This window comes from Vigna radiata, chromosome 11 (assembly GCF_000741045.1).
Source record: "Vigna radiata var. radiata cultivar VC1973A chromosome 11, Vradiata_ver6, whole genome shotgun sequence".
Classification (NCBI taxonomy): domain Eukaryota; kingdom Viridiplantae; phylum Streptophyta; class Magnoliopsida; order Fabales; family Fabaceae; genus Vigna; species Vigna radiata.
This window is the reverse complement of record NC_028361.1, coordinates 15,103,129-15,118,614: the sequence shown is the minus strand read 5'-3', so window position 1 is coordinate 15,118,614 and position 15,486 is coordinate 15,103,129. Positions and strand designations below refer to the sequence as shown.

The 15,486-nt window shown below is 32.7% G+C and overlaps 1 protein-coding gene across 1 annotated transcript; it reads left to right on the top strand.

The window, feature by feature from the left end:
* The first annotated feature begins 10,590 nt into the window (after window positions 1-10,590).
* On the top strand, window positions 10,591-14,563 carry LOC106777638 (probable serine/threonine-protein kinase PIX7). Its single transcript, XM_014665300.2, has 7 exons — window positions 10,591-10,607; window positions 10,921-11,137; window positions 11,921-12,258; window positions 12,348-12,483; window positions 12,908-13,044; window positions 13,118-13,241; window positions 13,745-14,563. Exons 2-7 carry the CDS (start codon window positions 10,933-10,935, stop codon window positions 14,260-14,262), a joined length of 1,458 nt encoding a protein of 485 aa, XP_014520786.1. The 5' UTR covers window positions 10,591-10,607; window positions 10,921-10,932; the 3' UTR covers window positions 14,263-14,563.
* The last annotated feature ends 923 nt before the right edge of the window (window positions 14,564-15,486 follow it).

Genomic DNA, 15,486 nt, shown 5'->3' with positions numbered 1-15,486 from the left:
TTTCTAAGTCATAAAGGGTGTGTTTAGTGTCAAAATTAAGTATAAAAATAACGATATTTCAATTGTTATTATTTCCTATTTTGGAAGCCATATAAAATGGAACTTGAATATGTATTCTGAACTTTATTTTGGGATAAGACCTTTATATATATATATATATATATATATATATATATATATATATATATATATATATATATATATATATATATATATATATATATATAATTGTGTTTTGTGTTAAAGAACAATGTTATCTGTTCAATGAATATTGACATGAATATCATGTGCATTTGAAGCACACTTTCTGATTTTATTCTTAATTTGAATGTCATTTAAAGCATGATATCACTTCATGAATATCACTTATATTGTATATTGAAATCATAATTTCTGATTTTATTCTTAATTTGAATGTGATTTAAAGCACAATGTCTATTCAACAATATCCCTAGAATTGTAGATTGAAAGTAGAAGTTTAGATTTCTCATTCATTTAATAACATCATATTACAATATAGCCTGGTCATGACAACAAGTCTCTAATACAACACTTCATGAAATTTTAAACAAAATACAAACAAAGATGATGTTAATACCACATAAAACATAGCATCCATATTAACATCTTCTCTCATTTCTAACAAACCATAACAGATTTCTCCACACTATTAATCTTTCTCATTTGCCTAGCAATACTACTATCCCTTTCGTTCATATTATCTTCATTCCACCATTTAAAAAAATTTCGACTCCGCTGTTCAAAATATCCAATCATAAACATTTCTTTAATCACCAAATAAATTTATCATAAAAAAAAAAAAAACTAGAACCAATTAATAATTATTGTAATTAGGACAACTCCAAAATCATATAGTGATATTTCCTTCAATTATATTTGAAGGAACTCTTTATCAAATAAATTCAAAATAGAACAATCATATGCCAAACCTTAATGACCTAATTCAAACAAATATACTTTAACCACCACACAAAACATATTTCATGTTAAAATATTTATATCGCACATATATAAAACAAAATTATACATTCTTCATTATTTTCTAACAAAAATAAAATGTGCAATTTGATTCATTTTCAAACTTAAAATAATCAGCATGTTTATTGTCTAAAAAAAGCTTTTTATTGTGACAAGCAAGAGATAATGTTTCACACTACGTGAGTACACAAAACAAATCTCAAACTCCTTAAAGTAATTATGACAGAACCCCTTAAAAGGTTTTAGTGTCAATACTTCAAGACTTTTGTACCCTTAAGAGCAACACACAACGATGGGTTAGTGTCACCTCACCAATGAGAATATCTTTCCTGATGCTCACAATGTTAAGTTTGACATCAAACATAAAGAAAAACACAAATAAAGAATCCAAAATGAATAATCATGACATATTCAAGACAAAAGTATTTAACTTTGTTGTAATATCAAATAAAAAGATAAAGCATAAAATAAATAAGGACTAATCTTCAATCATACAATGAGAATGTGTTTTTCAGTTTAATACTCTCATTTTATAATATAATTTAAAAAAGAATAAATATGAAGATCCAAAAATTTATAGTTTTCTTAGCACAAGAATTTACGTTATATTCTCGTTAAGAGATATTTAACACTATCAAATCCTTATCCTTGTTTTATTTTTCACATTTCTTCTCAGAGGATCTGGTTCCTTGTTGTATTTAGCTTATGCTTTATAGCACTTAATAACATCTTCTTGCTTAAAGTTCAAATTTCAATGTTTAGAGTTTTGTCATAGTTATTATTGTGTCTCAAGATTTTGTGCGGTGAGGATCAAAGTGAAAGATAATATATTTTTATGTGGGTCCTACAGGAATGTTCTGTACTAGTTTATTAATAATTACTAATTAGAAAGATTTTATTAACAGTTATGGTTAAAGTGTATTAATAACGTAATGTTTCATAGTATTACATAATTTATACTTTACTTTCCATTCTTTAATTAGTGTTCTATCATTTTTTTACCTTTTATACAATTATTGGAAGGTTCTCTCAGATAACTTCAAGACACAATACGCATTCTAACTTTGAAAATGGCTTGCTTGGAATGCCAACAAATACATCTGATAATGATATTGAGTTTATTATAAATTTGTACTTTTTTTTTTTCAAATCCAGCACTTTAACATGATAAAGTACTTATATTTTTAAATTTTGTTATGAACTTTATTCTTTATAAGTTGTTGATAATAAGTTTTGTTAATTATTTTGTAAAAAGGTAATGCTTAAAGCACTAATATATATCAACTTCTATTTGATACATATAGATAGCATGATTGTGATTGTAATTTTTTTTTTCAAAATTAAGTAAAATATTCTAAATTAATTTTTATTCTATTAAAATAGTTGTTGATGATTTTATTGAGGTAAAAATTATAATGTTGAAAGGATGACATTACGTTTTTTACTTGTAATATTAATATGCTTAACTAGATTAATGTCGGGTTACCACTAGTGGAAAAATAGCATACTATGACGACCTATTATGACGGATGAAAATCATTTATCATAATAGGTTGACTAGTAACAAAATCGTAATAAAAGTTAGATATATTATGATGTATTTTTGTACATTAGTTATAATATAAAACGCGGTGACAAACTTGTAAATAAATTTAAAACATATTATTACATAGTTATGGATATCTATCATAATATGAAACGCGGTGACAAACATATAAATAAGTTCAAAACCTATCATAACGGAGTTATGGTCACCCGTCATAAAGATTAAATTTTTTTAATGTATTATGACTGATTTTCAAAAATCAGTCATAATATATGTGTCTCTGATTTTTTTCATTTCCCACTCAGTCTCGTTATCACGTTCATTCTCTCTACCCTAATTTCTCTTCCCTTCCTCTCTTCTTCACTCTCTTCTTCTCTATCGTTTCACTCTCATTTGCCATGATACATTTCTCGTTCGTGTAGGCTCACGACGTTTCTCTAGTCTCCATCTAGGAAAAAGATGCAAATAGTGACACCTAATGTAAGAGAAGTTGACCTTCGTTCTGTATTTTATGATTTTTCTATTTTTATGAGGAATTGGCTTGTTGGTTTACCAAAATTGATCAAAGGTACATGGTACAAAGGCTATAGCTAGAGTATAATATGATCTTATGTGTCCTTAGTTTGAATGAGTTTTGATTATTTGTGTTTAATTTGTAATGTCGACGTCAATTGGGTAGCTATGAGTGTGAGTATTACGTAATGAAGCACATGCACACCATTATTTGTACAAACATTACTGATTCATGGAATAAGGTATTAAAAAACTAACTAAATACTTATCTAACTGTTCATTACAAAATTTTTCTAACTTAATTATTTTATTTGTAGATCTTTAATGATTCATCTCCAATGGAAGCTCCAAACATTGAAGACATTAGAACTAAGTGGGCTTCTTTTATTTTAAGTGTCAGTAAATTTTAGAAACTTGACTACAATGTAGTGTAGATTGATGTTATATTTGGATTTAATATATGGTTTGATTTACAAATTATGTATTAAATATTATTACACAATTTAATGTTTGAAATGGATTTCATTATGTTAGTTTAATTGAATATGTTCATTTCATGTTATATTGATTATAAATTGATTGATGAGATTATAATACAGGAAATTAATTATAAATTGAATGGATATGTCAAATGAAATAATATTTTTTCTTTACAAAACAATTTTTTATGATAGGTGAACAATGTATGTAATAAAAGCTTATTTCTGAAAAGTATATATTATGATAGGTGAGCAATTACTTGTCATAATATGTTCTACATATTATGATAGGTGAAAAAATCTTCGTCACAAAACGCTACATATTATGATAGGTAAATCTAGTTGCATCATAACAAATTCGTTATATTATGCCTGATAAGTGAAAATTTGTCATAATACATTGGACCTATTATGATGGATTTTTCTGTCAATCATAAAATGTGCAGACCTATTGTGATGCCCAGAACTATGATGTCAGGTTACCCGTCATAATAAATCATTTTTACCCGTTATAAAAAATGATTTTTCCACTAATGTATGTTAGATAGGATTTAAATAAATTTATCGTCTAATTTATGAAAAGAATAAAAGAATATACTTAGATTTTGGGTTTTTTTTTTAATTTTATGTTAAATTCAATTTAACTCAACTCATTTCATTTTAAATAGATTAGATTGAGTTTGGTCAATTGAGCTAAAATATAAAAAAAAAAAAATTGAAAATTTTTTGTGCCAATTTAATTAAAAAAATAGTATAATTTTTATAAAAGTTAATTCAAAATTTCAAATAAGTCATAAAATCAAATCATAACAAATTTGTTCAAATAATTTAAGACATGAAAAAAAAAAAAACATATCATAATTGTTCATAACACAAATATAAGAGTTAGTTTCGAATCACCTATATTAGATCTACTTCGTATAAAAAGAGTGAGTTATTGTATGTTTAGTCAAATTTCACTCAATTATAAATGAAAATAAACATAGTTTAATTAGATTGGATCAAGTTATCTCTTCAAGTAACTCAACCCAACAAATATTTTTAAAAATTAATTTGAATGAAATAATAATAACCAATTTATTCAAAATAAATTAATAATAAAAGATTACAAATTATTTTTTTTTATCAATTTTTTATTTTAGAATTGAACGTTCCGTTTAATTTGCAATGTGACACATTAGAATTGATCCAAATAATATTGAAGTGAAATTAAATAAGTAAGACAAAAAAACAATAAACATAATATAAAGTAGAAATTCCAAAATCAAATAAAACTCACAGTTGTTATTTAATACCAAGTAAAAAATAACATAATGTGAAAATTTATATAACATACAAACAGCTTTTCTATATTATTTGACCCCAAATAAACTCACATTTTTTAAAATAAAAAATTAACTCAAACATCATAACACTCTATTTTAATAATATAAATTTAAAATACTTTTCACTGAATCATATAAAATCATGAACATAAAATTTATTATATAATCAGTTTAATTCACTCCATTACTTATTCGAAATAATTCCATAGTATATCCTAAATAATACGAAACACTCTCTCTCTCTCTCTCTCCCTCTCTCTCTCTTCTCTCTCTCTCTCTATATATATATATATATATATTTTGCTAAATTTACTTACGCTCTTTTTTCGGTTAGTACATTTTAACAATATGTACCGAGTTTTAGTAGACAAAAATAATGGATTCTAAGTTTTAAAGTAAAGGGTATTTGAATAATTTTCATTATCAAAACTAAAAAAAAAACAAGAAACCCCTGAACTCTTACTCACCTCCCTCATTCTTCTCAACCATTTCTTTTTCATCTCTCTCATTCGAACATTTTCTTTGTCATCTCTATTGTAGCTTCAACTGAAAAAATTAGAAACTAGTCATAATGAACTTGTTAGCTCTCAGTTGCACCAGAAAATTACTTTCAAAGTAAATCACATCATGTAAGTTTATTTTAAACAATTCACATCTCCAACTTGTTTGGTCAATATTGTTGGGATATAAACAAAGTCATCGAGTAAAAGAAGAGTTGGACATAGGTTTATATACACATAGATAGCTCCAATGGTAAGAGGCCTTTTGGAGTGGTACCAAAAGCAAATCCGTGAGGGCTTGGCCCAAAGCGAACAATATCTTACCAAGTGTCACTAGTGGAAAAATGTTATTTAACGTCAGCGCATAGACGTCTGTTATAGGATCACCAACGTCATATGATGACCGGTGGCATTACTATAAATAAGATGGTAACCTAGACGTCGGTTTCACAGTAACACGATGTCTAATATATAGCACACGTCAGTTGTGCCCTAAGCCGACGTCCAATGTAATGAGGTAGGCGAGAAGAGAGACTTCTCCTGCACCATGGACGTCGGTTGTGATGGGGGGCCGACGTCTACTTGACTGCAATTAATGTTGTTCACTTGATTCACAGGCGCTTAGACGTCCGGTAGACAAAAATTGACGTTTATGGCCTGTCTGGAAAGCGGGAAGACAAAAATTTCTGCAAAATAGACGTCGCATTTTTGGGCGCGCGACGTCTATGTGCCTGTAATTAATTATGTTCATCAAACTCCGAGGCACTTCGATGTCCGACAGCAAAGACCCGACGTCGGCGCCCCTTCACAACTGTAATTAATTATGTGCCTGCAAAATAGACATCGACGCCCCTTCACAACTGTCGTCTACTTCCTTGACAGGAAAAGAAACGTCAATCGGTTCAGTGCCCTAGACGTCGGCTCCCTTGGTGACCGACGTTTAATGGGCATTCGAAAAGTCACTTTAGATGTTATCTTGGACGTTGAATTAGTTAGATAACCGACGTCTAGGTGACTATCGACGTCGGTCTCTAGAGCAACTGACGCCCCATTTCATTTTAAATAAACTGCAGACTCTTCGCGACATTGCAGTTTCTGATATCATCGTCTTCCTCATCTCCTTTTTCTCTCTTGCGACTCCTCTCATTTTTCTTTCTTGCGACATTGCATTATTGTTTTTTATAACATCATGCAAAGTCTTCCTCCTCTCCTTTTTCTCTCTTGCAACATTGCATCTCAGGTGTGTGTTTTTTTATGGTTACCGTTTAAACATTGTTCAGTCTTTCATCGATTATCTTTTGGTTCAATTGATTAAAATTTGTTTTCCTTGTGTTGTGTTTTAGTGTAGTTTTGTTCCTCTCTTGGGGTAACGCAGTATCACATTCTTCCTTTGCTAGCTGCTTCCTAGAAAAAGCGGCGGTTTTGGATTTCTCGTGGCGTTTCGACCCAAAAATGACCCTGGGTCGTTGTTTAGTTATCGTTTCACCGTAATTTTTCCCTCTTGCGGTTGAAAATGGAACTAAGCAAAGATCCAGGGTCGGTTTTGGTTCGAAATGCCATGAGAAATTCAAAAGAGGCAAGCTTTTTTTCGAGGGAAACTAGCAAAGAAATAATGTGCTACTGGGCTGTCCAAAGACAGGAACAAAACTGCACTAAAACACAATGTCTATGTTAGACGTCGGTTAATGCATACACCGACGTCTAATAGTGACATTAGATGGCGGTCAGTGACATGTTCGAAGTCTTTATGTTCTCTTAGACATCAGTTATTGCTTTATTTGACGTCTATATTGTGCCTTTAGACGTCGGGTTAGGCCTATACCGACGTCTAATGACGTCGGACATGACACTAACTGACGTTATTATCTGTTATATGGATATCCGACGTCTCATTGACGTCACCGGTATTGATGTCGGTTGTGAATAAGACGTTAAAGGCCCAAAATAACCGACGTTAAACAGTGTTTTTCCACTAGTGTGTTGAGATCTATGTGTCTATCGAACCTCCCCTCAACAGTGGTATCAGAGCCACTGGTTCAGTTTTGGGGGTCGGGCCCAGACGAGTACATCCCCCCATGATCAGGTGAAGTCAGGCAGGTGGCCAGTGGTAGATTCACCATATGACTCATGAGAGGTGGAGAACAAAGAGATGCTCAAGTGTTGTGACCATGGATCGTGAAAGAGGGCAAAGAAATGCTCAGTGTTGACCATGGTGTACTCGGGATGAAAAAACTAAGAAGACTTCCGCAGCGGGGGAGGAAGGAGACCATAGTCCTTTGTTTGAGGGAGGATGTTGGGATACAAACAAAGTTTCACATCGAGTAAAAGAAGAGTTGGACATAGGTTTACATACACATATTTGGAGTGGTACCAAAAGCAAATCCGTGAGGGCTTGACCCAAAGCGAACAATATCTTACCAAGTGTGGAGATCTATGTGTGTGTCGAACCTTCCCCCAACAAATATAAACATGATGTTTTGATTCTGATTTATCATTTATCGCAGAAGTGAAATTAAGAAAAACAAAACGCACTGAATTTCAAATTGGAATTTAAACTCAATAAATTTGTTATCATCACGCTCATTGTTTAACTTCTACTCCTTTCATTTCTATGATTTTATCAAAATTGGTATTAAGAAACTAAATGCTTTGCAACTATTATGGGTTGATGCTAACGTCTTTTTTTGTGGGGGGTTCTTGTTTTTTTTTTTAGTTTTGAAATAATTGAAATTATTGTAGACTTTAGTTTTTTACAAATTTAATAACAATCAAAAGGGAAAAGATATAACACGGTCCTCCAATCAAAAATCAATATCAACATCATTAATTATTTTGTTATTAAAGTGGAAAACAAATGAACCAACAGAGTAAGAGCAACAAATTGCGGTGTCGCGGATTGCTAGGTGTTGATGTGAGAGAGGATGGAAATGAGAGAAACAATTTGGATAAGTGAGGAATGTGGATTAGGGTTAGGTGAGTGTTTATGATTTTTTTTCAGTTGGGACTACTGTAGGGATGACAGAGAAAATGTTGGAGCGAGAGAGATGAAAGAGAAAAGGTGGAGAGGAATGATGGATGAGAGAGGGGTGAGTAAGGGTTAGGGGTTTCTTGTACCCATGACCTTAAAACTTAGAATCCATAATATATGAGGGTATTTTTGTCTACTAAAATCCGATACACATTGCTAAAATGCACCAATTGAAAAAAAAGAGCACACACACATATTGTTCTTTGCCCACCTTCTTTTACTAAGCTCGATCCCAAACTCTTCTTTTCTAAAAGTCCCACCTTCTTTTACGAAGCTCGATCCCAAACTCTTCTTTTCTAAAAGTCCAAATCTATTACTCCTCATATCCAATATACTCTTTTTCTGTTTACACTATAGACAAAGAAGTAAGACAAACTTATTTATTTAGTATTTGCATCAATCATTTTAGCACATAGCCCATGAAATATTAAATAAATTAAGCTTACATGAAAATTTAATTTAGGTTTAATACTTATTTTGGTCTCTATTTTTATTAATTTTGTTCAAAGTAGTCATTGACTCTTTCGAGTATTTAAATTATCCTAACTTTTGTAATTTTTGTTCAATTTACTACCACATCATCTCATTTTTTTCTCAACATCCTTGATTTCATCGTCGTCGCATCATCGGTCATTAAAAGCTTCCTTTTCGTCACTACGTCACTGCAATGTACCACCATCTTCTTCCTCATACCATATCCTCGTACCACTATCGCAAGACATCCAGTATCTTCTTCAAGCAAGCCGTAAATTGCAGATCTGTAACCTAACAAGAAACTTGTGAAAAATCATAAATCGCGCATTAGACCGGGAGAACTTCCATGGCCAACCATCCAAACCAAACGTGAAACCATCAACAGTGCAACTACAATCCATCATAGAAACCTCTATTAGCCACCACTTCCTCGCACCACTAATAGAAGCCACAACGAAACCCTAACGACCCATTTCGTGCCTCTTCAACACGAAGCTTTATTGCAAGTTCTAAAGTACAAATCAAAAAGCCAAAGACCACAAATTGGAAATGAAACCTAACATCTCCATCACTGCAAATCAAATCAACTATGGTGAGGCACCATGTTTGTTCAACTACCACATATTCTCACAGCTACAAAACCCAACTCGTGAATCATCATTGCTATCAACCATGGAAGCATCAAGAATCACAAAACCCTCACATCAGTCACCTACAAACACAAGCCCAAATCGCGAACCAAAATATCCTAATTGCGAAATCCACCTGCGCACCGTCATGGAAAGCCAAATCACAAACTAGAAACTCTAATCGCATCACCGCCATGGACAATCACGTCAGAAAAAATAGACACATCATTTACGGATGACCCACACAGATAATGTGTCATTAACGATTTAGATGCGATAAAAAAAATAATTACATTAAACAAAAATTACAAAAATTAAAAAAAAAAAAACTTTGAATAGCTGAAAATCAAAAACCACGTTAAATAAAACTAACAAAAATAAGAATCAAGTATTAAACTTTTAATTTAATTATAATTCATAAATTTCGAAATATACATCAATATTTAAAATAATCAAATAAATTATGTTATAAATAGCATTAAATTTATCAAAAATAACATTACAGTTCTTCTATATATATGATAGATTTTAAAATAACGATTTAAACATTAGCATAAGTATTTAATAAATATATTAAAACAATCAATGAGTTAAACTAAACTGTGATTACATATTTAAATAGTATTTATATACACTCCTTTTACAGCAAAGAGGGACTGTTACGAAATATTAAAAACACACATGATAAGTGCTACTTCTGAAATATGGTGTTCTGGCTCTACCTGATGAGGTCCACTCTTCTTTTACAGTTACAAACTCTTATTTAGTTATAAAGTATTTGGTAATAAAAATATCTATTTTATTCTTGTAACAATAAATTTAACTAATATTTATCGTTACATTACAATAATAAAATTAATCTAATTAACAAAATCACAGTCTTATCATATAGCAACAAAACAAACCAAGAGAGAGAACTTGTAACTTGTAACTGCTACCTCAGTATTATCCAAATATTTAAATTTAGGAAACTGTCTTAAATATTATTAATATGTTTAATTTAAAAGAAAAATCATAATTTTTTGTTGAGCATGGTGTGTGTTGTGCTATTGTTGCAGAGGAGGACCCATTTCAGTTATGTATCTTTGAGCGGAGATTACTGAGTTCAGCCCAGGTGCTGTTCACTCTGTTCTTTCTGCCCCCACTCTCCTCACTTCACTTTTCATTTCCCAATTCCCAATCTATCTACCCTTCAAGTTTTCTTTTTTCCCTTTTTTTGTTTTGGTATTTTCACTTATTTAATGTGATCTGTTACTTTTCCCCCTTTCGGTCTCTATTTCTGGGTCTCCTGGGTTACTCGTTTCAAGGGTTGTTGGGTCGTAAAGTTGTGATCTTTAGGTTTTATTTGGGAATTTACCATCTGGGTTAGTGGGAGGGTAGGGGGAGGTGGTATTTGGAATTGATGATATCTGGGTTTGGTTGTCTAGGAACTAGTAGAGATGGGTTTGGGTGCTGAGAATGGTAAGGTGGTGGAGCCTTGGGCTGTGTGCAAATCAAAGGGGAGGAAGAAGAAGAAAGGGGATGAGGAAGTGGAAGGGGCTGGGTCTGGTTGTTGGCTTAGGCTCAGGTTTATTGGTAGCTGCATTTCCTCAAGATCCAAGGTCGACACCTCTGTCAGTGGCAGTGGCACCAGTACTCATTATGGTAATCATTACTATTTACTTGCAAGAGTTGGTACTGATATTGCTTTTGTTCTTGTTCTTGTGATGATGTGCTTGGAATTTCCATCTATGTTAATGTGCTTGTCATTGATTTTGTGGGTGCATAAGCTTCCCCCATTTTTTGTTTTAGTTGTTAGTTTGTCTTGGGGTTTGAGAATTCTATCTTGAGCACCCAATGCACGATTGTTCACCTGTTTTGCTTGCTACCTGGTTGAAATTTACCATGCTATGTGATGTCAAATGATACACAAACGTTAGGATTGACATGGGTGCTGTTTGGGGCTGCAGCAAAACAAAGTTGAAATTGAAATGTGATTTTGGGATTTTTCATTCATGTTTATACAGAACTGCCGTGAATTACATTTTTAATCCCACGAGATATGACAGTGCACATGTTAGCTTCATCAATAGAATGTTTTCTTTACCCACCACCATGTGTGATTTTCTGGTTCAAAGTGAGAAGCCGATGTAAAAAATCTAAAATTTAGACTGGCTAGGAAATGCATAAGTGACAGATTTGACATTGGTTGTGGTAGGTTATTACTATCATACGAACTTGAGATTAGATATACGGAAGGAATTTACTCCATCGGCATAACTGAATTTCACATATATGCTTAGAAGGCAAATTACCGGAGGTTGTGTTTAATTCTGACTTTTCGAATCTATTATAAAATCTATAATGCATGGGGCAATAGTTTTTGTTTTCTACTGGTCCTAATACTCTTTTTTTTTTAAAAATTCTCTCTTGGTGGCTTCCCATTAGCGGAAAGTAAATCAACTAATGATACTAGTAGAGACCAACCAACAGCTCCGGCAGTCTCTTCTACAACCACTAGTAACGCAGAAAGTAATTCATCCACTTCCAAACTTGAAGAGGAGCTTAAAATTGCTTCCAGGCTGCGAAAGTTCTCTTTCAATGATCTTAAGTTAGCTACCAGAAATTTTCGGCCTGAAAGTTTTCTTGGTGAAGGTGGGTTTGGTTGTGTTTTCAAGGGTTGGATTGAAGAAAATGGAACTGCTCCCGTGAAACCTGGCACAGGGCTTACTGTTGCTGTAAAAACCCTCAACCATGATGGGCTCCAGGGTCATAAAGAATGGCTGGTTTGCACATTTTCAAAACTTTTCTTTTGTTCTATTATTATCTACTTTCTACATTTCTAATGATCATTCTCCTTTGGATAACATGACAGGCTGAAGTAAATTTTCTTGGCGATCTAGTTCATCCAAACCTTGTTAAACTTGTAGGTTACTGCATTGAAGATGATCAAAGGTTGCTAGTTTATGAGTTCATGCCTCGGGGTAGCCTAGAAAATCATCTGTTTAGGAGTAAGTTACCCTTTTCCATCTAATCAGTTTCCACAGTTTCTTCTTTGAGAATAATAGTTAGACAACTACTGCACCTTGAATTTTTTATAAACATCAAATGAACAACCCTAGTGGATTTCTCTCGTACAGGATGGTTCCCTCTCCACAGAAGGCAGGTTAGAAACTTTTGTTAGTTTGGCTTGGAGATATTTTCTCCACGTACAAGGGAAAAGGGGTTTCATAATACAGTACTTGTACTACACTGCTGTAGTGATCTATTTAGAGTGATGCATGAACCTAAAATATACCATTATAATGATTCCATTAACTGCTTTTGTTTCTTTAAGTATCTCACTTGTAACTCATGATTACTGTTGTATATTTTATGTTTGGACTATGTCCTTTTTTTGTTCATGTTCTCAAGTTGAAATTATGCCATATGTAGGATCCCTGCCTCTTCCATGGTCCATTAGAATGAAAATTGCCCTTGGAGCTGCTAAGGGTCTTGCTTTTCTTCATGAAGAAGCCGATCGACCAGTAATATATAGGGATTTTAAAACTTCAAATATACTATTAGATGCAGTAAGTGCAAAAAACTACATTATCAGTACATATGTTTCCCTTTTTGTTCATCTAACATTTTGTACAAATTCAGGAGTACAACGCCAAGCTCTCAGACTTTGGTCTTGCCAAAGATGGCCCAGAAGGTGATAAAACCCATGTGTCTACTCGAGTGATGGGAACCTATGGCTATGCAGCACCAGAATATGTCATGACAGGTAAGTTTTGGTTGATATAGCACTTCCAAATCTGAACGTTTTAGTTAATTATTTATCATTTTATCTATAAAGTCTTGAATGCTTAGGCGTTGATGCTATTTCTATCTGACTTTATTTTGTTAGGTATTTTTCATCCACTAAGTTAGTTTTTTTATTGATGATCATTACTTTTAACAAAATTCGGAACAAAAATTGTAAACATAGTTCCTGGTGGGACTGTTTTAATGTTGGGAATGTATTAAGCTCTTTATCTCTGATAGTATTTGTGTTCCACTCTAGACAAATTTATGATTAAGACAGTAAATTAGTTGATCTCTCTATTTTCTCCCTGTCCGATGATCAATTGTATTGATAGGTTTGATATCTTCAGTTGTGTTTTCATAATGTTTATGACTTACAAAATTGGAGTTTAAGTTTCAGTTATGTTTTTTCCAAATGCATTTAAACACAATCCATCCAATATCTAATTGCTTAAATTCTAATAACATTTACTCGTGTTGCAGGTCATCTTACATCAAAAAGTGATGTGTACAGTTTTGGAGTGGTACTACTTGAGATGTTGACTGGGAGAAGATCCATGGACAAACACAGACCCAATGGTGAGCATAACCTTGTGGAATGGGCTCGGCCGCATCTGGGAGAGAGGAGAAGGTTCTACAAGTTGATAGACCCTCGTTTGGAAGGGCACTTTTCGGTGAAAGGTGCTCAGAAAGCTGCCCAACTAGCTGCTCACTGCCTTTGTAGAGATCCAAAATCCAGGCCTCTGATGAGTGAAGTTGTAGAAGCTTTGAAGCCTTTGCCAAACCTCAAGGACATGGCAAGCTCATCATATTATTACCAGACGATGCAAGCCGACCGCATCGGAGCGAGCCCCAACACAAGAAACGGTCGAACACAAGGAGCATTGCTCAGCCGCAACGGACAGCAGCAAAGGAGTCTTTCTATACCAAATGGTACCTATGCATCTCCTTATCACCATCAGTTTCCTCAACCATCCCCAAAGACCAATGGCAAAGCGTAGAGCTGGTGAAAATTCTCTTTTTCCCTTTCACCTTTTATGTCATTTCTTAGTTTTTCCGTGTAGATGTACCTTGTGTCAAAGCATCCGTTCATGGAGATCTTGAAAGCAAAAGAAGCATGTTGCTTTATGATATTATTATGTTATGGCTTTCGCTTGAAAGAATATTTGGGTGGGAGCAAGTGAAGCTTATCGAGTTACTCTCTCTTTTGTCAAATTGTTATTCAATATTTTCATCAGGTTGTTTGAAAATATTGAACATTATGAAATCATCATCCTATCCTTATTTTATTTTGTTTTCACATTTCTCACCGGAAAATGTTATCTCTCAGGCTTTGCTTGTGATATCAAACCCTGCACCTCTTTAAACTAATCACTGTCTTTTTGTTTATAAAAAGATGAGAAAGAAGCTTTATTGCTTAATTTATAGCAGTAATTTGTTCTTATATGATCCGGATCCGTATCTTGTTTAGCCTATAGGCAGCAGATTATACTTTATAGCACTTTATGGCACCTTCTTTTAGTTAAAAATTCAAATTTCAATGTTTATAGATCGATCGTTTGCGCTGTTCATTCTTATCATTTTTGTCTCTAAAGATTATACTGTGTGGGGTTCAAGTGTAGGATAATATACTTTTTATGTGGGGTCGCATGAGAATGTTCCAAAAGTATTAGTTTATGATTTCTACTTATTAAAAAATGATTTTTTGAAGAGTTATGGTGGAAGTGTATTAATAATGTAATACTTTCCATTCTTTACTTAGTGTTCTAACATTTTCCTTTTCTTACCATCTGGACAATAATTGAAGGTCCAGAGTGACATGTAATTGTTTAAAATTTTACTAGCAATAGCAAAAGTACGTGTTAATATGTTTGCAATGTACAATTATATCTTAAAATTAAAGTTTTAGGTACATCTCCAATTAGGTTGACACAGTTTAAAAGAGGTGACTAAAATTTGTTTTTCTCAAGAAAATTCGACAATTTGATTAATTGGGTTCAACTTATTTCAAATCTCTATGTATTTTTTAAAAGTTATTACTTTCACTTTATTAGAACATACTCTTACTTTTTCGACTGCTTTCATTTACTTTAATTCTTTCCACCTAATGTGTTTTATTTCTATAGTTTTTAACAGTTATACATGGAAAGAGTTATAGAAATGTTCATGTAGTTCTTAATTTCATACTCGTACTTGCATAACTTCATATTAAACATTTTATTTCA